At 45.4% G+C, this 26,549-nt stretch overlaps 1 protein-coding gene across 1 annotated transcript; it reads right to left on the reverse strand.

Moving 5' to 3' along the window:
- Positions 1-415: 415 nt before the first annotated feature.
- On the reverse strand, positions 416-26,531 carry MXD3 (MAX dimerization protein 3). Its single transcript, XM_082254610.1, has 6 exons — positions 26,232-26,531; positions 16,412-16,508; positions 11,652-11,681; positions 9,908-10,022; positions 819-993; positions 416-731 (listed from the first exon to the last, which is right to left on the reverse strand). Exons 1-6 carry the CDS (start codon positions 26,299-26,301, stop codon positions 613-615), a joined length of 606 nt encoding a protein of 201 aa, XP_082110736.1. The 5' UTR covers positions 26,302-26,531; the 3' UTR covers positions 416-612.
- Between the last annotated feature and the right edge of the window lie 18 nt (positions 26,532-26,549).

Consider the following 26,549-nt stretch of genomic DNA (forward strand, 5'->3'; position numbering starts at 1 on the left):
TGAGAATACAAGAATGGTGTTGACAAAATCTTCAGGCGTCCTGCAGCATCTGAGCGCTCAGATCAAGGATCAAAAATAAAGTTGTTTTAGTTGTGATTCTTCAAGTGCACACATAGTTAAGTGCTTCTTTACACGCATCCAGGAGTGCAACCAGTGCACAGAGGTGGAGAAAGCTTTCCTAGCATTAAATTGTACAATAAGTTAGGTAAATCACAGTAGCACCAGTTGCTGGTTACTTAATGCTCAATGTTCTCTCCCAGCACTGACAGAAAGTCCAGAAAGGATCATGTATCTAAACATCTCTCTAAAGCCATTTGGCCCCAAAGCTTGTAATATGTAATTTAAGTAATGACCCGAAACTTGAAAAATGGTGTAGCTGAACAGAAAGTATCCAGTGACCATAGCATTACAAGAAAAAAAAATATGAGGGTAGCAGAAGTCCAAGATTTGAAAATAGCTGCTATGCAAACACTGGGTTCCCCTGTATAATAGGGTTATTTAATGCAACCATTGCATCCTCACTTCTTGGAGAGACAATACAAGTGTTTCTGCTACCGAGATTGCTAGCTAAAACGTGTTACTGCTGTATGAGTCTTTGCATGCTTACTGCTGTCATAACCAGGCGTGAGCAGGAGTGGAGTAACTGTGCTCCATCCCAGCACTGAAAGACACAAAGAGGTCTCCTTCATTACCATTCAGGATTATTCCTTCCACATTAACCTCCAAATCCTCTGCAAAAATAAAGAAGAGTGCTGTAAGATACATGTGTTATACACCAGAGTTGTGACCATCCCTACCCTTTTATTGTCAGTACTCACCTTGATCAGAGTCTGATCTCTCAGATGACAAGGCAGAGGAGTCTAGGCTATCCGCTCGGATTCGTTCAGTGCCATTGGAGGGTAGAAGTTGTTTTAATCTCTGTCGGAGCCTCTGTTGTTCTGATCTCAGTTTCTCCTTAAGATGCTTTGCTTTTAGCTCCTGATCCTCCAACTTCTACAAAAGAAAACTGAAGTATTAAGAAGGGATTTTTTTTATAATAGAAAAGCTTACAACACTTATGAATCTCACTACATAAATAACGAAGCAGCACTGCCTCATACTCTCCTGACCTTTCAATTGTTCATGCCCTCTAGCCAAGTCCCCCTAGCCAGGAGGGCATTTTGCAGCACTTTCCATACAGCTTTGTGACCAGGCTGTTTCTCTCATTTGTTCTTGATCATGAATGTGACCAAAAGAGAAGCTTTGTTATTTTACCAAAATTTCCAATTTTGTCATTCAATCGCTTTTATTGAACGAAGGCAACAAAGTACGGGCAACAGGAGACAACAACAAATAGCACATTGTTTTAGGCCCCGTTCACACTCGGAGCGGCCGCCACGGACTTCATAACATTGAAGTCTATGGCGGTCGCCTCCTGGTCGCCCCAAAGAAGCTCCGGAACCTTTTTCTAAGTCGGAGCGACTTGTGTCGCTCCTATTAGAACAGGTCCACAGCTTCCCTATGGTAGGCGACCTACGGCGACCTGTGAGGCGACCAGGTCGCCCCAGTGTGAACGGGGGCTTACACTCAGATAGCTAGTGAAGAGGTTTACATTTGTGGATAAGCACGTAAACAGCAAAATGAATAGCAATGCTTGAAGCAGCATATCGTGATGCAATCGTGAGAGCTCAGGGGAGGCAGTCCTGTGTCACGGTGAAGACTGCGTTTAAGAGCTCCGAAGTACCACATATGGAGTTTAGGCTAATAAACCTTAATGAAAAGTGCAGAAACAAAAGAGAAAGGTGAGGGGGGGGGGGGGGGGCAGAGACTCCTAGGGTTAAGTAGCACACATCCACATAAAGGAGAAATCATAGCCAGCTACCCACCAAAGGCTCGGTCAGGGTTCGAACAGGGACTGGTCAAAATTCGGGGGCAGGAAAGGTCAACCCATGGTTGCCAGTTTTTTGGGGGTTTTGTTACCCGGTCAAGCAGCATAGCAATTATCAGTTATTTTAAACTACAAAATACATTTGAAAAAACATGGAACCCCTGGTTACAAGTACATCTCTGATGAAAAGCTAATAGCTCTTTTAAGGAACCTGTGGGATGGACTGAGTAGACCGGTTACCCTTTTCACACAACAGTTTTTTTCACTTTATCTTTTTTTTTTTTTTTTTTTTTTTTACTGTGTCTGTGAACTGACTTCGCTAATATGGAACATGTCTTCTCTGTCCAAACAGAACCTACAAGCACTCTAGGTTTTAGGAAAGTAGATGATGATTTCAGATTACATTGATGTGATCCCTTCTAATATGTGCATCGATTGCTTACAATATGAACCCAATGGAAGTGTACAACTGTTCAATTGTGATCACTGAAAACTAATAAAAATTGGAAAACAAAATTTTCTGATGTCTGGGACTCTGTACCACCTTCTCAACTCTCCATTTAGCATCTTCAGCTATGGACAAAGGAAATTACCTATTATGAAAGGCAGCAACAGAGTATCAAAAAGGTAAGCAAAATACTAACTGATTAACTACTTTGTTAAAAAGTTTTGTTTTTTTTGGAAGCTGAAACCTAGTCACACTTGCGCATTGCCAAAACATATACCAACACACCTGCTCCATTTGTGGTGCCAATCTATGTGAATGGCACACCAACACATTGTATCTCCTTGCTACACCATATACCATTAAAAAAAAAAAAAAAAAAAAGTATATTGCACATTTTCATTTGTTGTGGTGTGTTAAATCATCCGTTCATTAACACACTGCAAAGAAACATTTAGGCCAGCTATACACTGAATCGCTTTATCCACAGCCCTGGCCTTTGGGTATACAGAAAGAACCATTAATAGGCAGGCTGAATGTACCAAATTGATCGATTGACCAACTTGGGTACAACCAGCCTGCTAGATTGCTTAAGATTCTCACTAGCGGCTGCTATAGCTGCTAGCAATAATCATTGTCTTCTCCCCACCCCCTGCCAACAGTAGACAATGTCTTGGCAGGAGGGATTCCCCTGTCAGCACTCTCTGCATTGATGGGGAAATTGTTCAAATACAGGCAGAAGAATACAAATGCCAAAAGCCTGTTTAAGCAGCATTTTTTATGCTCAGGATGCATGAGGTTTAAAAGCTACATAAGCTTTTATTATCCATGCATCAACATTTTTTACAGGCCATTGGAGCCCAAATGGCCAGATTTAGACAAATTTGTCTAAACCCGGCTTTTTAAGGCTCTAAAAAGACAAAAATACAGTCATTTTGACTAAAATTTTTTCTCAGACCTATGGTGACCAAATGCCGTTATTTTGACAAAAAAAGGCTTTTTAGACACTTGGATACCAAAATAGAGTCATTTTGACCAAACAAAAATTTTCAGGCCATTGGAGAGCAAAATGCAGTTATCTTGTCTAAAACCGGCTTTTTAAGACTCTAAAAGACAAAAATTCAATTGACAAAAAAGTTTTTTTCATTCACAGGATACAGAAGTGTCGGCTGTAAAAGGCCCCAAAAAATAGCCCACATGTGTTTACCTGACAGCTAAGAACGTTGTATTCTGTGGCTGAATGTACATTAGGTATTCACAGGATACAGAAGTGTCGGCCATAAAAGGCCCCAAAAAGTAGCCCACATGAGTTCACCTGACAGCTAAGAACGTAGTATTTGGTGGATCAAGGTATATTAGGCATTCACAGGGTACAGAAGTAAGTGTCGGCCTGTATAGGCCCCAAAAATTAGCCCCCAAGGGTTTAAATTGACAGCTAAGAACGTAGTATTTTGTGGCTGAAGAATTGTAAACAGTGGAGGTGCTGAATGAATTTGTCTCAAGTATCTAATTACTTCTGATAAGTTTATAGTTAACTCTTACATCAGTGGTTCTCAAATCCGGTCCTCGGGACCCACTAACAGGCCAGATTTTAAGTATTACCTTGGGGGATGCAGACTAGAATACTGCAATCACTGAGAAGCAAATGAGATCACCTGTGATGTAATTTAGTTATCTTGCAAACCTGGCCTGTTGGTGGGTCCCGAGGACCGGATTTGAGAACCACTGTCTTACATGACACATGTGAAGCGCACACACACCTCACCTTCTTCAGATTACATTTGTCAGAGCCATCCACCAGGTGTCACCCTAAACAGCAGCCTGCAAAACCTTGCGGCCAAAAGAAGCATCTGCAGATGCCAACAGATCCACTTTATAAAATCTTGAGAAACTGTGCACAGACGACCAAGTAGCCGCCTTGCACACCCCTATGTTACTGACGCCTGATGACAGAAGGCTGAAGAAGCACTAAGCACCCCCGTAGAGTGCGCCTTCACAGGAAAAAGAGGAACCTGACCCTTAAATCGAATAGGCCCGAGTCACCGTTTGTCTGATCCATCTAGAAAGGGTCACAGAAGAAGCGGATAGTCCTTTCTGATGCCCATCTGTAAGCACAAATAGCAAGTCTGACTTCCTAAAAGACTCCGTAGCTGCCAGGTACACCCGAATAGCTCTAACCACATCCAAGGAATGCAAAGAAATTTCCTTAGGATGTTTTGTCCTGGGACAAAGGGAAGACAACACAAATGTCCTCAGATGGAAACCAGAGACCACCTTTGGAAGGAACAACGTACAGGGGCAAAGAACCACCTGATCTTTGTGGACCACCAAATAAGGGGAATGACAAGACAACATCATCTGCGCGCAGAGGTGATGGCCACCAAAAAAGGCCACCTTCTGAGATAGCGTAAGCAGGGGAATCTCCCAAATATTTTCAAAGGGAGGCTTCTGTAGAGCTGAAAGCACAAAGTTCAGATCCCAAGGCGGGAGTTGGGACCGCACTGGTGGAGTTCATTGTCGAACCCCCTGAATAAAATTTTGCACCAGGAGTGCGCGGAAAAGGTAAGTTGAAAGAAGACCGTCAAGGGAGACACCTGGCCCTTAAATGGTACTCAAGGCCAATTTCTGCTTAACCCCCCTTGAAGGAAGGTCAAGACCCGAGCCACAGAAAAAGAGCGAGAGTGAACACCAAGCGACTCACACCACGAAATGTAAGCTTTCCATGTACAATAGTAGATCTTCCTAGAAGTAGACTTCCTAGCTTTCAGTAGTGTAAGAATCACCGACCCCAGACAAACCTCTATCCTTCAGTACCTGGCTTTCAACAGCAGAGCCATCAAAGCCAGTGACTGTAAAGCAGGATGGAAGATTGGCCCTTGGGACAGCAGATCCTCCCTGAGAGGTAGTCTCCAAGGGGCATCAGCGACCAGCAGCACCAGGTCAGCGTACCAAGATCGGCGAGGCCAATCCAGGGCCACTAGAATGACCAGAATTCCTTCTGCCTCAATCTTGCGCAAGAGTTTTGGCAGAAGCTTGAGAGGAGTGAAGTCGTAAATCAGACAATACTGGCCCCAGGGGGGCCACCAGTGCGTCTGTGGTGTCTGCTAGGGGATCCCGTGACCGTGCCACAAACCCGTGCCATTCCTGTTGAGCTGAGACGCCAACAGATCCAATTTAGGGGTGCCCCACCGGAGACACAGCTAATGAAACCCCTCCGGATGAAGGGACCACTCCCATTGGTCCAATGCCTGCCGACTGAGATAATCTGCCTGCCAATTTTCCACCCCCAGAATGTGTATGGCGGTGGGGGCCGAAAGGAAATGTCTTGCCCATCGAAGAATGCCCGCTACCTCCAGGGCTACCAATACACTTCTCGTTCCACCCTGATGATTGATATAAGCCACGGCCATGGCATTGTCCGATTGGATTCACACCAGACACCCCTGTAGGCGATTCGTACAGTGATTCAGACACAGCCTGATCACTCGGGAGTTCCAGGACACTGATCAGGAGTCTGGACTTTTCCAGTATCCAAGCTCCCTGAGCGGAGTTCTAACCCAGGACACCTCTGCACCTGGACAGGCTGGCATCCATGAGAACCACTGTCTAATACAGGGGGAGAAAAGATTTGCCCTGGCGAAGAGCTGGAGAGCGAAGCCACCAGATCAGAGACCTTTTTGTTTTTCGGCTCAGCTAGACTGGATTGAATTGTCCAGAGACTTTGGACACCCCGACTATTTGGCCAAGATCTCCCATTGCAGGGACCTCGTATGGAACTGTGCAAACGGGACCGCCGCAAAAGGTAGAAACCATCAGGCCCAGCACTCTCTTGCAAGTCCGGAAGGATGACCACGTGCTGGACAGCACGAGATGAATCGCAGCATGCAATTTCTGGAATTTGTCCAGAGGAAGGAACACTCTGGCTAGAGCCGAGTCCAGAGTTAGACCCAGATAGTCCAGTTTTGTGGAAGGAACCAGAGCAGACCCCCACAGAGTCCGTATAGTGATGTCCACGCTGTTCATCAGAGCAGGAGGAGACTCTGCTCACAAGAGAAGTTTGTCTAGGTAGTCCAGCACTGCGATCCCTCACTGACGTAACTATGCAGGCACCAGAGCCAACACCTTTGTAAAGGCTGGAGGATCAGAGGAGAGACCAAAGGGTAAAGCCACAAACTGATAATGCTCATCTCCCACGGCAAAGCGGAGGAAGCGTTGGTAACAGACATATATTGGAATGTGTAAGTAAGCGTCCTTGAGGTCGATAGATGCAAGGAAATCCCCCTGATGCAAGGATGCCACCACTGTGCGAATAGACTCCATTCTGAACTTCTGTACCCGCACAAAGCAGTTCAGGGCATTGAGGCACCTTGCCTTCGTTCTTCGGAACCGTAAACAGGTTTGAACAAAATCCCTGAAAACGTTCCGGAGTTACCCCTAAAGCAACAGGTCTTGCACTGGCCCGAAGAGGGCTTGCAAGCAGTCCGGGGACAGGCGCACATTGGAAAGAAAAAACCTCTCCGGAGGGTAAGAACGAAACTCGATCTTGTAGCCAGACTGTATTACTTTGTGAACACACTTGTCTTTCACCAAGGAGGTCCACGGGTCCAGAAACCAGCGAAGACATTCCCCCACCCCAGGCACGGGTGAGGGCTCACCGTAATACTAAAGGAGGAGATTAGTCTGCAGGTCTGGAGAAACCTGCTTTGGACTTGCCAGACCAAGTTCGCTTGGATCCTCCCGAAAAGGCCTTGAAAGGCTTTGAATCCTTGTCAGCCGATCCTGAGGGACGAAAAAACCTCCTGTGAGCTGAGAAGAACTGGCCACGTCTGCGACGAGGTTCCTTACCCTTACTAGCCTGCAGAAGAAAGGTGCCCTTTCCCCTTTCTGTGAGACTCTTCATGATGTCATCCAGGGTAGCTCCAAACAGGTGATCTCCCTGAAACAGAAGATTAGTTAAAGAGGTTGTAAACCCACCTCACAAACTTTTACCTATAGGTAAGCCTGTATTAAGGCTTACCTATAGGTGCTATAAATATCTCCCAAACTTGCACCGTTTAGGAGATATTTAGAGTGCATACTGCCGATGACGTCATCGGCGCTCTGAAGGAACGGCCACCCGTGCCCTTCAGAGCTCAGTGCCGCCAATCAGATGGCCGGAGGACGCGAACCCGGAAGCAGGATGGCCGGACGTGTCGCCGTCCTGTCGCTGAGGTGGCGGCACGGCGGGGGCTTCGTTTTAAGGTAAGTACTACATAATGAGCTAGTATGCGATGCATACTAGCTCATTATGCCTTTCTCTTTACAGGGCTTTTTTTTTTCTCGGTTTTTTTGGGGCACTTTACTTCCTCTTTAAGGCTTTTTTTTTTTTAGAGGTCTGGCCTGTAGACCAACATTTGAGCCACAAAACACGCCTACGGACCACTGCCGAAACAAACAGTCTAGAAATCATGGGAGCTGCATCCAAAGAGGCACTGCAAATAAATTGCAGCCCCCGGACCAACTGGTCCTTCAGCTCCGCAAAGGCAGGGGGGAGCTGCTCACCCTTCAGATAACGGTGTATAAGCTTAGCACACTCGGTCAGGGATTGTGACACCAGGGCAATGGTGAAGACTGGTCAGAGTGCCGAACCAGCCACAGTGAACATACTGCGGGCCACAGCCTCAGTCTTTCTGTCAGCCGGATTCTTAAAAACCGCCGAATCTTCTACCAGAATCATGGTCGCCTTATTCAACCTGGAAACCGGGGGGTCCACCACCGATAGAACAGTCCACTTCTTGAGGGATTCTTCAAAGGAGTACCTCATTGCAAATCGCTTTGGGACCACAAAAGGGACGTTTTGGACTTTTCCACTCTTTTGCAACAAATCTTTCAAAAAGGGAAGGAAACAAACACCTTTGCCGCTCTAGACGGACTCCAGGATAGTCTTCAGTGCATCAATGAATGCCATGCAGGCTCCGAAAGGGGGGGGGGGTCAGGTGGGGAAATGTGCTCCAAGGACTTTATGAGGAATAAAGTTACCCCCCCAAAAGTGCAACAAGACACTGCCAAGGAACACCCCCACCGTGCTGTTAACACCACCCGGTCCACAGCCACAGAGCACCCACTGATCCTGCAGCAGAGAGGGAGAGGGTCCCACCAGACTCATCACCCCACCAGCCAGTCACCGGCAGCACCAGGATTAATGTACTCCACGTGTGGCATCCAGGAAGGAAAAAGAGGCCTAGGAGTAAGCATCAGGGGATAAGAAGGAGCTCCCACAGCCAAAATGGCTTCATAGTAATGGCAAGCCCAGAAGGTTTCATAGTAATGGTTGCCATTCATTTCAATGCCGGACTAAAATGGCCGCTGCAGCTACACAAACATGGTCGCCAGCCTACACAAGAAATAGGCTATAGCAAAATGGCAGCCCCACGAGGCTCCTAGAACACAAAGCAAGAAGGGGGGTATTGTGGCAGGAGCCCCCCTCCCCATCAGGTACAGCCCCCCCCCCCCCACAACTGATTGCCCGGTGGCCAGGGATGCCGCCCCCCCACCAGTACAGCACCCTGTACTGGCCATACCACCATATGACCCTAGTATAAGTTGAGGGGACGGAATGGGGGAGGGGGGGGGGTGGAGGATAGATGACCCACAGGAGCATCAGACTCAAGGAGAAGGCCTAACGGGAAGGAGGGGGGGACTTGGGGGTCCAATCATCCCAGGGTGGGGCCCATGTCCACCCAAAAATTATCACTACTCACTATACCAGGAACCAGGTGGGCCTCGCTCCAGACAGGACCTCCTCGCCATCTAAATGGGGGGGGGGGGGGGCTGTTGACCAGGAGGGACGCTGCAACGTAGGCCGAGACCCAGTCACATGTGACCTCGCAAGCCGTTTTAACTCGCAGGCCTGCCCCGTCCGGTGGGGCTATGTTGCAGCTGACCTAACGTGGAGCTAAGGTCTGCGCCCAGTCGCTGGCCAGACGACCACTGGATCTAGATTATCCACAGCCCGTCACCCAGTCCAGCAGTTAATTGTAGATCTCACAGGAAAACACCAGGAGGAAAATAAAATTGCCAGGACCAGAGATCTCAGCAATAAACTAGGTCCTTACTCCTGACTAGGCAGGAACCTATAGCAGAGAGGGTGAGTATACCTCCTGGGACTGCCTATAGGTGTAGTCAAGTTCTTTTTCTGCCTAGTGTCCTACTCCTGTAGGGGGCAGGATCAGGATCTGTGTCGGTCAATGAACGAAAATGAAAAGATATTGCCCGCCCCGGTTGGCTACACTCACTCCTCCACTGTATCTATAGGAGAAGCCATGGTTGCCAAAGATTGGACTTCGAATATGTCTGCCTTTGACCATCATAATAACATAGGGGATAGGGAGATCACCGGTTTATAGTTGGATACATTTTTTTTTCCCCCTTTGGTACAGCTCACGGGAAGTGACAAGGAAATTGTATTTCAAGCAAGAACAGTTATTGCAGTTAAGCTGCAGTATAACACATTTGTGTTCTTGGGTTTAGTTCTCTTAAGTCACTGTAACCCTTTGTACAGATATCAATCTACTAATGTTACTTGGGCACAGAAAACCACTGTTGCCTGGACTCACTTTGATGTGCTGTCTGGCTCTGTGCAAGAGACTTAGCGTTGTGTGTCGCGATGCGTCAACACTCAGAGGAACCTGTTGTTTCAGTTGTTCCAAGCATCTCCGCAGCTGTGCTCTCCTGCAATCAGAAAAACCATAAGAGGATGAGGATGTGTCACAACCATGCCGAAGCCAATTCTGGAATTTTCAATATTCGAAGTGCACACATTTTCACATTTAAAAAGTAGGAAGCAGTGTTTATTTCTCCCTACTAAAATCACACCACAGTTTTTGGAAAACTACGACCCTATTAAAAAAAAAAAAAAAAAAAATATAATAATAATAATAAACTATAATAATATATATTATATATATATATATATATATACATACACATACACACACACACACACACACATACATACACACCATTGTTCCAGAAGCGCATTGGTGAGGTCAGACACTGAGGTGGACGAGAAGGCCTGGCTCGCAGTCTCTGCTCTAAACCATCCCAAAGGTGTTCTAGGGTGTTGAGGTAAGGACTCTGTGCATGCCAGTCAAGTTCCAACATCCCAAACTCGCTCATCTACGTCTTAACTGCGAGCCAGGCCTTCTGATCCACATCAGCGCCTGACCCCACAAATGTGCTTCTGGAAGAATGGTCAAACATTCCCATAGACACCCTCCTAAACCTTGTGGATAGTCTTTTCAGAAGAGTTGAAGCTGTTATCGCTGCAAAGGGTGGGCAAACTCAATATTGAACCCTATGGACTAAGACTGGGATTCCATTAAAGCTTATGTGCGTGTAAAGGCAGGTGTCCCAATACTTTTGGTAATGTATGTGAACCAGCTCCATTGAAAACCTTCGGGTTCACAAATCAGATGTGGTTAAAAACGCATCAAATTCTCATTTGTGAACCGAGCCTTAGTGTATACAAAGGTTTTATATCTCAGGACTTTAAGGTACAAACCCTCTGGTCAACCAAAACTTAGCTTTGCTTATGCCAATAAACAAGGACATCTAGAGAAATGCCCTGTTTTATGCTGCATTGGGAAGTAATGCCATCTTAGAAAATTTAGAGTGCATCCTGTCTCCATCTTTGTTATAAGGGGAGCTACCCTTGCCGTTCATCACTAGGTATGCTAATCCATTTTCTTTTCATGGCAGTTCTGGCAATTTAGGAGAAGGTACCAAGATGTCACACTGCACTGGGTCCAGCTGAAAAACGGACAGCTGTACCTGATCAGACTTCTCATGTGAAAGGGGCCTCAAAGGAAAAGTGCACTTTGTACAGCTTCCCACTCATCGGGGCTTCCAGCAGTTTTCTGCCAAAACTCTGCTGCAGCTAGATGCCCTGACAGCGGGTTTTTTTTCTGCATCAAAAACGCGTCTGCTTTTGAAAGCCATTGTGTGCATGGACAGACAGGCATCCAGGACATCTGGGGGAGTTTAGAGGTAGAAAAAAAAATGCAGCTAAAAAACTGCCCAGTGTGCATGAGGCCTAAAAGCGCAGGCTCCACTGCGGTCACCAGCATCCTTGCTGACCTGGCACAAGCCTATTACCACTGGTGTACTCTTCCAGGTCAAAAGACACAATAGATATTGAAGGCAGGATTGGGATGACCGCTCCAAAACAAAAAACAAAAAAGTTCACTTTAAAAGTAGGAGAAAGATCTTGGAGTTGGCACCCACAGACACAGGTCTACAAAGCCCTTTGATAACTTGGGTTTGGAGTTAATAAAAGTTTAGTATTACTTAGTCACTCACCTGTGTTTCTCTAGCTCATTGTGGACAGACCTGCAGAGAAAAAAAAAAAAATACATCAATTAATGGTTACATGTAACATATAGTTACACCACTGCCATACTATAGGCCAGGTCCAGGTCATTGGTACTTCCAACTTAAAAAGCTTAACCACTTAAGCCCCAGCCCTATTTCGGACTCTTTTTGTTTACAAGTTAAAACTAGTATTTTTTCCTAGAAAACTACTTAGAAACCCCAAACATTATATATATTTTTTTTAGCAAAGACTCTGGAGAATAAAATGTCGGTCATTGCAAAATTATTTGTCACGCGGTATTTGCGCAGCGGTCTTTAACCACTTAAGCCCCGGAAGATTTTACCCCCTTCCTGACCAGGGGGTATTTTGCGATTCGGCACTGCGTGACTTTAACGGACAATTGCGCGGTTGTGCGATGCTGTACCTAAATGAATTTGGCGTCCTTTTTTTCCCCACAAACAGAGCTTTCTTTTGGTGGTATTTGATCACCTGTGCGATTTTTTGATTACGCGCTATAAACAAAAAAAGAGCGTCAATTTTGCAAAAATAACAATATTTTTCACATTTTTCACAGTCTGCTGACGTATGGGTACGTCAGTATGCGGTAAGTGGTTAAAGTGAGAAGAAAAATCCCAAACTGGAACAAAAACACTAGCAGCCTGACTGGGAGACAAAATCCTTCCCTCAATGCTAAAAAAAAAAAAAAAAACAAAACAAAAAAAACAAAACAAAACAAAACAAAAAACAAAAAAAAAAAAAACACGATAATGAAATAACTTTCATCATAGGTTTTCCCAGCTTTGTTGGCAAGTTAAACGGCACATTAATGGCAGGAATAAACTTAGTTTAATTTAAGTCTTAGGGCTCTTTCACACGGGCATTCCGTATGTCCGTTTTTCATCCCATCCGTTTGCGGATGAAAAACGGACATAATGTATCTCTATGTAAATACGGATGTCATCGGATGATCATCCTCTGACATCCGTTTTTTGTCAGTTCAGTTCAGTTCAGTTCAGTTTTTTTGAACGGAGGAGAACCTTATTTTTTCTTCCTTTCAAAAAACGGAACTGAAGCAAAAACTGATGTCAGTGGTGTCATCAGCAGACATCCGTATTTACATAGACATGCATTATGTCAGTTTTTCATCCGCAAACGGATGGGATGAAAAACGGACATACGGACCGGATGACACAAGTGTCATCCGTGTCCGTTACAAAAAAAAAAAAAAGGACCTGATCGGGCAAAAAAAAAAGGAACGCCCGTGTGAAAGAGCCCTTAGTGTTGGTAATAGAACAATGCAATAAGTTTGTGATTGGAGCGATACCGTTAAATTGACCAATTCAAGGTATTAAAGATGAGAGCTTTCCACTTACCATGCATGTGTACTGCAATTGATTCTTGCACCTTAAGAGCCGGTTTACACTGGGGCGACCTGTGAGGCGACCTGGTCGCCTGACAGGTCGCCTTCCATAGAGAAGCTGTGGACCCGTTCTAATAGGAGCGACACAAGTCGCTCCGACTTAGAAAAAGGGTCCGGAGCTTCTTTGGGGCGACCCGGAGCGACCTGCATAGACTTCAATGTTATGAAGTCCGTGCCGGCCGCTCCGAGGTCGCGGTGCAAGCAGCGCACCGTGACTTGTGAGGTCGCCCCAGCAAGTCGGATCGCTGTAATGTGAACCGGCTCTTAGCTGCTCCCCAATTACATGGGTACATTTACAATAGTGTTTTCAAAATGTGTTTGACTTAAAACAAATTTCTGCTTGTTAATTTGTTCCTATTTTTCTCTAACACCATTAATATACAGTATCTCACAAAAGTGAGTACACCCCTCACATTTTTGTAAATATTTTATTATATCTTTTCATGTGACAACTCTGAAGAAATGACACTTTGTTACAATGTAAAGTAGAGCGTGTACAGCTTGTATAACAGTGTAAATTTGCTGTCCCCTCAAAATAACTCAACACACAGCCATTAATGTCTAAACTGCTGGCAACAAAAGTGAGTACACCCAATTAGCCATTTCTCCTCCCCGGTGTCATGTGACTCGTTAGTGTTACAAGGTCTCAGGTGTGAATGGGGGAACATGTGTGTTAAATGTGGTGTTTAACACCACATAAGATTTAACACATCTGCTCCGCAAACCTCCGCATTGTGTAAAAAGGCCGTTTGATCCTATCTTCTTTGATCCTCCCCTTCTTCCACATTCCCCAACCCATCTCCTGGTAGTACACAGCCTTGGGGACACTGCGCATGCTCAGTTTGGAGTGCATTTCAAGCCATTTTATTTTTTGTGGGGGGGGGGGGGGGGGGGGTAGGTGCATGTGATCGGCACAGGACCAATCAGCACTGTTTAGACCGAGGGCCAGGGGTCATGCAGCCTCATAAGACAGTCGGGAGAATTAATGAAAACTCCTCCTACAAGCTTTAACCAGTGTTACAAGATTGCTATATACTGCTGATGATAAAAGGTATTGAATAGTTTATATTTACTAAAATGTCTGCATTTCCATGTTTTGTGTACTGTGAGACCAGATAGAGTGAATGCGGGGTCAGCAGTCAGTGCAGAAGATTCAGAGGAGCCTGAATCATCCACCAAAGCTGGGGGAAATTTGCTGTCCTGGGACTCCATAAAGAAAAAAGTTTTATGGTGCTGGCCCTTTAAATCGCTCGATGATCCCACCACAGTACACCGATATGAAGGACTATACTGAAAGACCCCGCAGGCAGTAATAAAGCTGATAGTCAGAGATATTCCCCACAAAACAGCAAAGACAGACCCCCACAAGTGTTACTACGCTTGCCTGGCGATCTCCTCTGCATGAAAAAGGAAGTGATGTCACCGCAGGAGGCTGAACAGGACTCAGGCCAAGGGAAAATGGTTGCCCATAGAAAGTAATGGGAGGCTCCGGGAACATGGCCGCCGACATGTGCACAGTAGAACACAGTGCCACACACAAGATGGCACCCAAAGGAGTCTACACTACATAGCTGCAGATGTGCCCATAGTGAAACAAGCAGCTGCCCACACCTAAAATGGCGGACCCGCGGTTTTTAACCCTGAGGCGGGCTGCCGCACATGTGTGGGGCCCCTATCCTGTGTGACATTATGTGAGGTGTGTTGGGTGCAGACCCAACACACCACACATAGTGTCACACAGGATAGGGGCCCCCCACATAGCGTTCCAGACGCAATAGAGCCCCCACAGGGACTGGGAGTAAGGCGAGCCCCGAACGCACAGACATGAGGGGATACCACAGACACTCAGACTGCCATCCCCAGACAGAGGACCCCACACAGAATGTACTTACCGTACCCGATGGTGTGGGCGCCTCACCTCAACGGGAAACCTCCCACCCCAGGCGGTGGGGGTGCCGTCAGCCAAAAACGCAGGACTCTAGCAACGCACGGAACCGCGGTTGAGACGTCCAAGCGAGGTGGCCACCTCGCAGGCTTTCGTCCCGGAGGACAGGAACAGGTCGTTTGCGAGGCCAGGGCGTACGCATAGCCTGCTAAACGCTCAATGGCGGGCTGGAATTCCATAAGGCCCTCTGTCCTGGAGCACCAGGACGACCAGTGCGATTCCCAGCTCCGCAAGGCCGTTCTCATGCGAAGATTCAACTAACTAAACGCTGACAAATAAACAGCTAGTAATGCAAAGAAAAAAACATTTGCAGAAAGAAAATCATAAAACAGAAGAAAGGCTGAGACCGTAGCCCCAGCACAGGGAAGCCTATCTTACTCCTAACTAGGCAGAAGACAAACTGAGTTGGGATGGCTGATAGCAGGGGGGTATTGGACCAGTGGGACAGCCCCCATAGGTGTGTCTTTGTAAATTACTTTGTTTTTAACAAGTCTTCTGCCTAGCTTAAGAGGTCAATACCCATTGGTGAAGACTGAATGAGTGGGCGGCGACTGTCAGAGGACGTAAGAGAAAATGAGATTGTGGGGTTTACTGGGGATGGCCTACAACTTTTCTGCTAGCTAGTGTCTAATCCTCCGGAAGGTGGCAGCATAACAAGACTTTTTTTTAATTCCCGAGTCCTTTAAAGTGTTACTAAACCCACAACAGTAAAATCAGTGTGTATATTGCTGTAAAGCATGCTCGTTATACTCACTGTGGAACCTAAGGGGTTCATCCTCCGCATTGTGTATAAAGACTGTGATCCTGCCTCTCTGACCCTCCTCTTAACTGACTCCAATTCATCTCCTGATAGAACAGAGCATTAGGAGCCGGGCTGCACATGCTCAGTTTGGTGTGTATTGCTAGAGATTTTTTTTTTTTTTCTTGGGAGAGTGCATGTGATCAGCACAGGGTCAGTCAGCACTGTCCAGACAGAGAATCAGGGGAGAATGAAAACTCCTCCTACAAGCTTTAAGCACAGACAGATACAAGTCACAAGATTGCTATATACTGCAGATAAGAACAGGTATTTGGCAGTTTATATTTACTAAAATAATTGCATTTATATGTTCTGTGTACTGTGGGAGACCAGATCTAGTGAATGCAGGTTCTAGGTTTAGTAACACTTTAATGAACATGGAAAAGTGAAGAAAATAAAACTTGTTCCCAACACTAAATCAGTACAAACATCTACAAAGGAATCCGCTTTGTTGTGCTGCATTCTAACTTTTCCTTATATATGACCTGCTTAGGACAGAGAAAAAAAAATTGAATATAAGAGCATGCGGTGCTGTATCCTGATTTTACAAGTTACACAACATGGCAATTCTGGGGATGCTCACCTGACGCTGTCTGGATTGCTGTTTGTTCTTTGTCGTTTTCTTCTCCCAGGCGTGGCGGTGTTGCAAGGCAATATGGAGGCATATCCATGTTCAGCTTCTGCAAGAATATGAAGGCATTGTTAAAGTCATTTTTACATAACGAGGAATACATCTGTATGTGGAGTTTTCAAGTGTTGCTAAAACTAGGCATCATGTACAACAAGTATTTAAAAGCCACTGTTGCTCATAGCAACCAGACTGCAACACATTTTAGACAGCATACTAGAGTACATAAAGACCAGTGACTAGGGAAAAATCACTTCCAGTAATAAAAACCATGACACTAGTACCATCTTGTTTTAACAGTAATGCATGTTTCATTTGGACAGAAAAAAAAAAACACTTAGAAAATCTACCCCCTTCCATTCGGAGCAGGTTTTCTTGTAAAAACAACCCCCAAACCACCTATACCCCATCTTACTGCGTTTCCCCACCAAAGTGCTTAATAAATAAGTGCACCTTTCGCTTATGGAGGAGTATGTGATCAATAACTCGGACACAGATTTTACACAGCCACTAAACTCCTGGCTCCAATGAAGTGGTGGGGGGGAGCATTCAGAATGGGAGTATAACTGGGTGGGGTGTTTTGCTTACAAGGCTCTTTCTTGTCCTGAACTCCTTTGAATATAAAGCTGGGTATACAAGTATTGAATTTCGGTCCGTGTGTCTGTTCAGGCTTCTGCCAACCGGTCCTGCTGGAAAACCGAAATTCGATCAGCCACTGCAGCCGATGATCAGTGCATCAGTCGAGTTGGGGAGTCACTGCTGTCACAATACAATAGCGCAGCAGAGGAGATCCCTGCACCCACATCGATTGTGTGGATGGAGGGATCTGATTTTTTTTTTTTTTAGCATTCAACCCGCTGGGTGGAAAAAAAAAAAGGGCTTTCACACGGTCCGCCTCCGTAGGCGGATCCGTGCTGCTCAGCGGGGATCGATCCGCCAATCCCCGCTGAGCCGGCAGATGACAGCTTAGTCTCCGCTTGCAGTGCGGAGAGGGAGGTGTCACAGCGCCCGCTGCTCTCTATGGGGGATCGGATGAGAGCGGACCGCTTGTCCGCTCTCATCCGATCCCTGAACGGATGGAAAATAGGGTTTCCATCCGTCCGGATTTCACGGACAGGATCGGATACGGATGGCAGCGGGTGTCAGCGGAGGTCTCCGCTGACATCCGCTGCCCCATAGAGCTGCATGGAGGATCCGATCAGATCCGCCTAAAAAACTGACAGGCGGATCTGATCGGATCGCCTGTGTGAAAGAGCCCTAAGGGAATACGGAAGAGGTAAATTGCGCTGCCTGGAAGTATCTAATAAATGATTGAGTAAGGTGAAGAGGATCAGTTCCAAGATCCAATCACATAGGATACCCAATAAATAAAATGAATCCAAAAAAGTGGGAACACAAATAAATATTATAGCATAGAGGAATCGGAGCCGGTAAATCTAGCAGTAATATTAAAATTAGTGCAATTTTCCTAGCCCATTATATCTTGATCTATTACTGCTAGATTTACTGGATCCGATTCCTCTATACTAGAATATTTATTTATTGTGTTCTTAATTTTTTGGATTCATTTTATTTATTGGGTATCCTATGTGATTGAATCTTGGATCTGATCCTCTTCACCTTAATCATTTATTAGATACTTCCAGGCAGCGCCATTTACCTCTTCCATATTCCCTTACTGTACTATATATTCTCTTGGATTATAGATAGGTGGGCTGCAGTCATTTCTAATTTTGCATATACTACTGGTCCTATATCCTAGCACGGAATTCTTGTTTTTTTTTTTTTTAAAAACTCCTCTACATGTATACCCAGCTTAACTCTGTTGCTAGAAATACAAAAAAAAAAAAAAAAAAGCACAGCCTGTCAAGAGAAAAGACTTGTTCCGTTGCCAGTATTAAGTGGCTGAAAAACCTTCTGCATCCGACACACGTTTTTGGTTGTCCGATGCCTGGATCTCCGTCGGCACACTGTGGTTCCATCTGCAGGTCCCTTCATCAATGAATACTGTCTGTCCTATAATGACATAGGGGCCAGCAGGCAGAACCATGCTGGAGATACTTCAGCAGGTTTAGCTCTGCAACAAAGTGAAGATAATCAGTGTAGAAAGCATAGTAGATAGGTAGAAGTCCTTTCCTTTACAGGCTGGGCTTTTTTTTCCCCCTAGCAAATGATCACTTATAACCTGAGCTCCAGGCACAAATTCAGCTCTGCAATCATTAAAATGGGACTAAACCTACTGCAAAAAAAATAAAATAATATTGCAAACAGGCAGCTTATCCCCCCCCCCCCCCCTTCAGAAGAGACATGCTATGTTTCTTCTGCAATAAAACAGACTAATCTGCCTGCTTGCAATCTTCAACTGAATGTTACACTGAGCTGTGCATGCTTAGCTTACCGTACACTCTCGGCACATTGGGCATGCGCGGGAGCTCGTCTTCCTGTACGGTCAAACAGGATGGCCGAAGACCTTCACCCAGAAGCCCGGGGAGAAGATGTCAGTGCAGAGATGAGCACCTGAAGACTTCAGTTCCACTGTAATAGATCACTAAGGCCTGGTTCACACCTATGCATTTTGCAGGGCGTTTTTAGATTTGCAGAAATGCACTAGTAAATTTAACATGATTTCCTATGGGTCACGTTCACGTCTGTGAATTTTCACCCATGTGCATTTTTTGGAAAGGGTTAGGGCCTTTTTTGAACGCAGCAGGTTGCATTTTTGGTGCCATAGATTTCAATGGAATTGCAGCAGAAATGCATCAAAAAATGCAGTGCTTGCATTTTTGATTTCAATGGAATTAGACATTTTTTTTACATTTCCACTGCAGTTTTTCTTGTTTTTCCTGCATTACAACAGACACCTCCCAAAAATGCAAAACGCTTTGAAGCGTGTAAAAAATAAAAAAAAATAAATAAAAAACGCAACAACCGCAACCCGCATTGGTGTGAACCTAGCCTAAGGGCCTGTTCACACCAGGTGTGCTGGGCAGAATGCTTTGTCTCCTACCAGTATGGAATGCGGTACTTTTTTTCAGCCCAGTGTGACACAATCCCCCACCTCCCACCTTGCTGCAACCAATAGAACTTAAAGTGGTATTGAACCCAAAAGCAAATATTCATTATGTTGCAGCTTGCCAATTCTTAGATGTGATGGCTGACAGAATTTGTTTTCTTTGTTAGGCTTTCTTTTATTTTTCACCTGGTGAGTAAGGCCTCTTTCACACGGGCGTTTCCGTATGTCCGTATATCAACCCATCCGTTTGCGGGTGATGGATTGCGGATGTCAGCGGATGACCATCCGCTGACATCCGATTTGCGTCCTTTCAGTTCTGTTCCGTTTTTTGGAACAGAACAGAACCCTATTTTTCTTCCATTTAACAAACGGAAAGGACGCAAAATCGGATGTCAGCGGTGTCATCCGCAATCCCCATAGACATACATTCCGCAAACGGATGGGATGATATGCGGACATACGGGCCGGATGACACAAGTGTCATCCGTGTCCGTAAAAAAAAAAAAAAAAAAAGTGCCAGAGCGGATCGCAATACGGTCCGCTCCGTGTGAAAGAGGCCGTCTGTTTTTCAAAAGAACGAGATCTGTTGTAGATGTATTGGTTTACAGGAATGAGACAAACCATTTAACACTGACAGGGGTGCTTTACAATTATCAGCTTTTATTTACGAGGGTTCTTTAAGAAGTTTCTGCACTTTTTTTTTTTAAATTTTGCAGCCATCTTCACCACAGCGTTACAACTCTTATACTAAACTGCAAGGTCAGCCAGCTTGCCAGAAAGACTAGTCACATGACACTCTCAGACAACCAATTACTACTCCTGCCATCCTCACCGTTTCCACCGCAAATATAAAAGTGCAGAAACTTTTTGAAGACCCCTCGTATTTACACAAAATCGTTATCCCATAAGGTATAAAACAGTTGCTGTAACTGCTTAAAAAGTATTAGCTGGAATTTTGCTTCAATTTTTTAGTGTATCTAAATCTGCTAGTGCATCTAACACTCCCCTCCCCCCGAGACTGACAGTGCTGCTGTCCAAAGCTGTCTCCTTCATCTAGAGTGGGGGCACTAATACAGGAGATGTGTTACTGGCCAAGATCACCAAGTGAAAACAGAGAGAGAAAAAAAAAAAAAAAAATCAATACAGCCACCACATCCTTAGAAAGGAAAGCTGCAATATTTTACATTTTTTATTTTAAATTGCGCTTTAATGAAATGTAACTTTATGACATTTCAATAAAGTTTGCTTAGAAAAAAAAAAAAGTGTGATGCACCAAGATCAAGGCGTGGGTACTACTGTACTGTTAATACACACCAGCAGCTGCATTCCAACACAGCCGCTAACATGAACAGGCCCTAAATTTATTCTTTAAAATTCAAGCAGGGTATGCATCTGAATTTTACCTGATATCAGCCGCTAGCAGTGCCTGTACAAACAGAGCTCAGACTGCGAGAAGGATAAACAACCCGAAACGTCAATTGGTTGTGCTGCAGCGTGCACATTGTGTTAACAGGAGACATGCTGACAGGAGGAGAGAGCAGAATAAAGAGATGAGCTCATCAGTCTGTTTCCTTTCACTGCCGAATTACAGGCTGGGGAAGGGCCGATCTGCCTAGCCGGACAAGGATGTGCTGTGTGACAAAGCTGTACAAATCTCAGTGCTACCCTTATATATGCATTGTATCTGTGTGTTTAGCCTTGAGATCAGCTTTAGGCCCCTTGCTGCTGTGCACCCTTCACAGAGTTTCAAGTAGGGGTGCACCGATCCGACTTTTCCAGTCCGGATACCGATGTCTGGCTTTGTGTATCTGTCGATACCGATCAGGTACTTTTGTTTTGTTGTTGTTTGCGCATTCAAAATCTAAAATATTATGTAATCAAACTCCAAATTAAAAAGAATAAATTGTAGCCACAAGAAAAAAAAAAAAAACAGTTTATTGCTTGAACATACAATAGTAATCAAACAGTAAACATGTAAAAAAAATAAAGTGCAAAATCCTGCAAACAAGAATTTAAAATGCAACATACAATATAGCAGCAACAGGTTCTGCTGCGACGAAACCAGATCGGCCCGAGGATCGGTTAATTTCACCGATCCCAGATCCAGCTGTTTTGCCAGTATCGGGGCCGATATCCGATCCCAATATCGGATCGATGCACCGCTAGTTTCAAGGTGCCCAGATGGGGCAGGTGCAGCATCCAGCCTCACTTCCCGCACGCTATAGCAGGATGCAGCTGGATGGGGCTGAATGTTGTTCCAAGTGCTACCCTTGTTTGTGGCCTTGCGCATTCAGGGATGAATGCCCAAAATGTAGATCTTCTGCCTATCCCTAATAAGCGCACTAAAAAGCGGTAAGAGACCCAGCAGCTAGAAGACCATGTATGTGTGCAAGGGGCCTAAATTGTTAGCTTTTGCAGATGTTTATGAAGTACTTTCCAAAGTTCTGGACAACAATTAAACTTTACATTTATTTATATGGAACAGAGGCCACTTGCATTTGATGATGCTTTTGCGATGTACTGCACTTTTTACTTCTATAAACAAGCTGCAGAGAATACCGTGTAAAAGTACTGAGAGGCTGGGTTCACATATATGCAAATTGGATACGTTTTTAACCGCAGTGCAGTTTTGAAAAGAGTCCTGTGCGTTTATGAGTCCGGTTCAAGTGCAAATTCAGGCAAAAATTTTCACCTGAAGAGAAACGCACCAGACTCCAGACTGACCGGTTATGTGTGAACCCAACGTAAACATCTAGAATGCCAGCCAGGTTTCCCAAAAAACTACATTTGACTTTCTTTGCAGCCTTTCACCTACTGACACTAAATCTTAATAGTATCCCCCCCTTACTATATAAACCTGTCAATAATGAATGAGGGGAAATAAACAATAATACTTACCTATATCCGTATGACCCTTTTCCTGATATTTACCCATCGTTGAGCTGCCTGGATCCCAGTTACTGCGCCATCATAACTAAACCCATCGATCTAACGGTTATAAAACAGTTATATTCTCGGCGTGCTGGGAATCCTAACTGTCACATTTGCTTGTGCTCTCAACCAAGCTGTCAAACCATCAAATGGCTGGTATCATGAATGATCACATGTGCAGCATCATGGCAGTTGCAGATCAAACAGAGGCCAAGATGGCAGCTTCCTTGGCTGAAAAAGATAGGAAAGTTTAGTTCCGCTTTAATATTTACCCATAGTTGTTCTGCCTGGATCTCTGTTGCGGCGCATGCATGAAATGAGGAGAATGATGTCATACGCTTTATTTTGCGCATGCGCAATATGACATTACTGTGAGATCTCGCAGTTTAGTTATGAGATTTCCCTGAAAGCAATGGTGCCATTGCCTTCCCAGGAGGCATCTGAACAGCTGAGGCTACATCACAACTGCCTTCAGGGAAACCACAAAAAGAAAAAAAATATTTAGGTAAAGCCAAAAAAAAAAAAAAAGTAAGGCGATTTCCTATCAGCATGCAGACATGTAGGCTGATGTGAAATTTATAGAAAGGTGTGCTTTAAAGGATAAATCCACCTTCAGGCGCATGCAACATGTTCCTGATCCTACAGCTGCTCCCCGCACTGTGACAGCAAGCCAGGGAACTTCTCCCCATACCTGCTGTCACAATCTGAAAAAAAGTGTGACAGTGGGGGACTCCACCCACACAGCCACATCGATTCACAGATCCCTGTGAACCCACGAACTACAAGAACTGACAGACTTCACGGCTGTCAGCTTGTAGTTCTCAATGAACTAACAGGGAGCTGTTGAGTGCTCGAGTAGTTCATTGAGTCTTCCTGTCTTTGTGAAAATGTGCATTTTTTTTTTTTTTTAAAGTGGACTTATCCTTTAAGAACTGAGATTTTAGGGCTCATTCATACCAGTGTCTGTGCGATATGCACTTTAAAATGCAGGCCTGTTGGTCTGTGCTATGTATGGGCAATGCGATACATTGGGGTCGATTTACTAAAACTTAAAAGTGCAAAATCTGGTGCAGCTGTGCATGGTAGCCAATCGGCTTTAAAGCGGTAGTATCCCGCTTTTTGACACTTTTACCTACAGGTAATACTATAATACGGCACGGTTTAGGAGATATTTGCAGTGCATGCAACCGCTCATGCGAGCGGCGCATGCGCTTTGAAGGTCCGGGGGGACCTTCAGTTTTCCTTGCCGGGAGCATGCGCCGGAGTGACGTCATCGCGGCTCCGGCCAATCACAGCGCCGGATCCACCGAACCCGGAAGGGACGCCGAGGGATCATGGCAGCGCCCGCAGCGATGTCCGGGGGTCCGTGTCGGGGCTTCGTTCTAAGGTAAGTAATACATAATGAGCTAGTATGCGATGCATACTAGCTCATTATGCCTGTCTCTTGCAGGTTTTTTTTTTTTTTTTTAATTTTCAGGTTTACAACCGCTTTAAACTTCAGCATGTTCAATTAAAGTGATAAGAAAGTCTTGCTTTTTCTTTTGTGACCCCACAGCAAGCAGATTGCTATGGGGGCACCTGAGGTGAGCCATTCACACACAGAGCCGTGGCTCAGCCCCACCCCTCTTTCTCCTCATTGACTAACTGACTTTGATTGACAGCAGTGGGAGCCAATGGCGCACGCTGCTGTGTATTAGCCAATCAGGTGTCCTGGACAGCTGAGTCTCTTGTGCAAAATCGCTGGATTGAGATGGTGCTTAGGCATGTATTAGGGGGGCTGCTGCACACAGGGTTTTTTTTTTTTATCTTAATGCATAAAATGCATTTAGATAAAAAAAACCTGCCTTTAGAACTACTTTAAAAGGGGTTGTAAACCCTCTTTTTTTATAAATATATATTATATATATATATATATATATAAATAAAAACAACATACATGCCTATACTTACCTGCTCTTGATTAGCACAGTGCAGCCCCCATCCTCTTCTTCTGGAGTGCTACGCCAGCGCTCCAAGCCCCTCCTATTCATCGGGTGCCCCCACAGAATGCGGTCCCCCCTGAGGGCACCCGCGTGGGCTCGCTCCTGAGTCCTGCTGCTGCATCCATTGACACAGACAGCGGGACTCGGCCCTGCCCCCCCACGTCACTGGAATTGATTGACGGCAGCCTATTAATCTGTCCAATGAGGAGAGAGACAGCAGCTGCAGCCACTGCACATCGCTGGATCAGATTGGGCTCAGGTAAGAAAAAGATAGGGAGGGAGCTGCAGCACAGAAGGTTTTTCACCTCAATGCATTGAGGTGAAAAACCTTGAGGCTTTACAGCCACTTTAAGCTTGGACAATAAAACCTGGAAGTTTATTTGTTAGACTCGGTTCACACTACGGCGATCCGACTTCGGCACGACTTGCACGGACTTCAGAAAATGAATGTCTATGCAAGTCGCCCCGAATTAGTACAGGACCCTTATTCTAAAGTTGGAGCGACTTGTGTCGCTCCTATTAGAACCGGTCCTGTACTACACTATGGGACGCGACGGTGCGGGACTTGTCAGGCTGACTAAGTCGCCTGACAAGTCGTACTAGTGTGAATGGAGACAGCTGCAACAGATTTTGAACTTTCCAACTGTAGTAAATCAACCCCTTTGTTACAAAGTTTACCTTATATTTTTAATTAATGAAATGCCACAAAAAGAACTTTTTATCAAGCTTTATGCATGTGTTGCTATGCAGCGCATCACAGCACACAAATGCAGTAAGTTCTACTTTGTCTCAGCATGTGCCAACACAGGGCAAGAGGACATAGGGCAAACTGGGCATATGATGTGAATGAGCCCTTTGCTGCAGCAATTAATAAAAGTAAACAGTGTGTTGGCTACTAAAAGCAATAGAATGATTCGCCTTTAGCGTGTATTTGACTTACCTTCTTAAGCAGCACTCATGGAGGGCCACAGCAGCAAAAGACAGACAGGATTGGTAATAATAATGCACAGTGCTTTAGCAGTAGCAACCCCAAGAGAAGAGGACGTGATGAGTGGGAGGGTGGATAGAGAGCACACAAAGAAACGTGACGGCGGAGCGTGTCCCAGAAGTCAGAGGGAGGAGTGACGGGATGGTCTCCAAACAGACGTAAACAAGGATATGTTATGAAGAGTAATGCTGTGCTATAGATTGTGCACAGGAAATAACATCAGATGATCACACTGGGCCAGGGAAAACAAATAGCAGCCTGTGTATGATGCCCCAACATCAGATGTGCTCATCATCCCTCATAGAGATTGCTATACATTTTACCACAATGTTGTCACCAAGGCTGATCGCTCCTTTTCTCCATAGATAGACAACCTCCCCTGCATTTTACCAAAAAATAAACAAACCCCCAAAATGTGCATTAGTGCAGACACAGAGATCTATTCTGGGATGAGTGGCAGGTGGTTTCCTTTTCTATGGAGGAAAAGGAAGAATTCCTGATCAGCTGTGCAATAATAAATAGAACTTCTGGGGGCTCTGCTGCCAATATAAACAAGCAAGGCCCATATTGAATGCAGATGAAGGCCTGTGCTATCCATTCCAACCAATCCAAATCTTGCTTTTAGGATTCCAAGGCTTGAAAAGGATGCCCTGATTGGATAAACAATCAATGCTCGATCTGGCTGCACTGCTTGTGTATAGAAGGCAAATATTAGGCCTTAGCTAGGCTGTACCACCAATCGGGTTCTTGCTTTTATCATTGCAGAGCTTGAAAAGGAGAACCCTGATTGGACACGGCAGCCTCTCCCACTGAAGGCCCATTCCCTGCTCCGGGTATAGGAACCCTGCTGCTGCTGCTTACCCCTCTCTCTCCGCTCCACGTACTCGGCTGCCTGCAGCAGGACTTGGAGGTTGGTGGGCAGCTGCTCCATGGGCCCGGGATGTCAGTGAGATGCTATGTGTTCTCCAGGGGGATCCGAGCTGTCACTGGAGATAAGGCTGAGGGACCGCCCGCTGTGTGTCAGCCCGCGGAGGAACTATTATTTCCCTACACAATGCATGTAACTGACACCGAGCTGCCCCGCCCACTACACGCCCTCCGCTCACACTCCCACTCTCTAACCGTGACCAGGCCGCCGTCCCGCTTGTAATGACACCTCACAGCCCGTGTCTCTCCTCC

This window comes from Pelophylax lessonae (assembly GCF_965119305.1).
Source record: "Pelophylax lessonae genome assembly, chromosome: 4".
NCBI classification, from domain to species: Eukaryota; Metazoa; Chordata; class Amphibia; order Anura; family Ranidae; genus Pelophylax; species Pelophylax lessonae.

Coding starts and splice junctions, on each gene's coding strand:
- MXD3 (XM_082254610.1), bottom strand. CDS start 26,301: ATGGAGCAGCTGCCCACCAACCTCCAAGTCCTGCTGCAGGCAGCCGAG. Junction 16,509..26,231: donor CGTGGAGCGGAGAGAGAGGG/GTAAGCAGCAGC, acceptor ATATTCTTGCAG/AAGCTGAACATGGATATGCC. Junction 732..818: donor GAGATCAGACTCTGATCAAG/GTGAGTACTGAC, acceptor TTATTTTTGCAG/AGGATTTGGAGGTTAATGTG.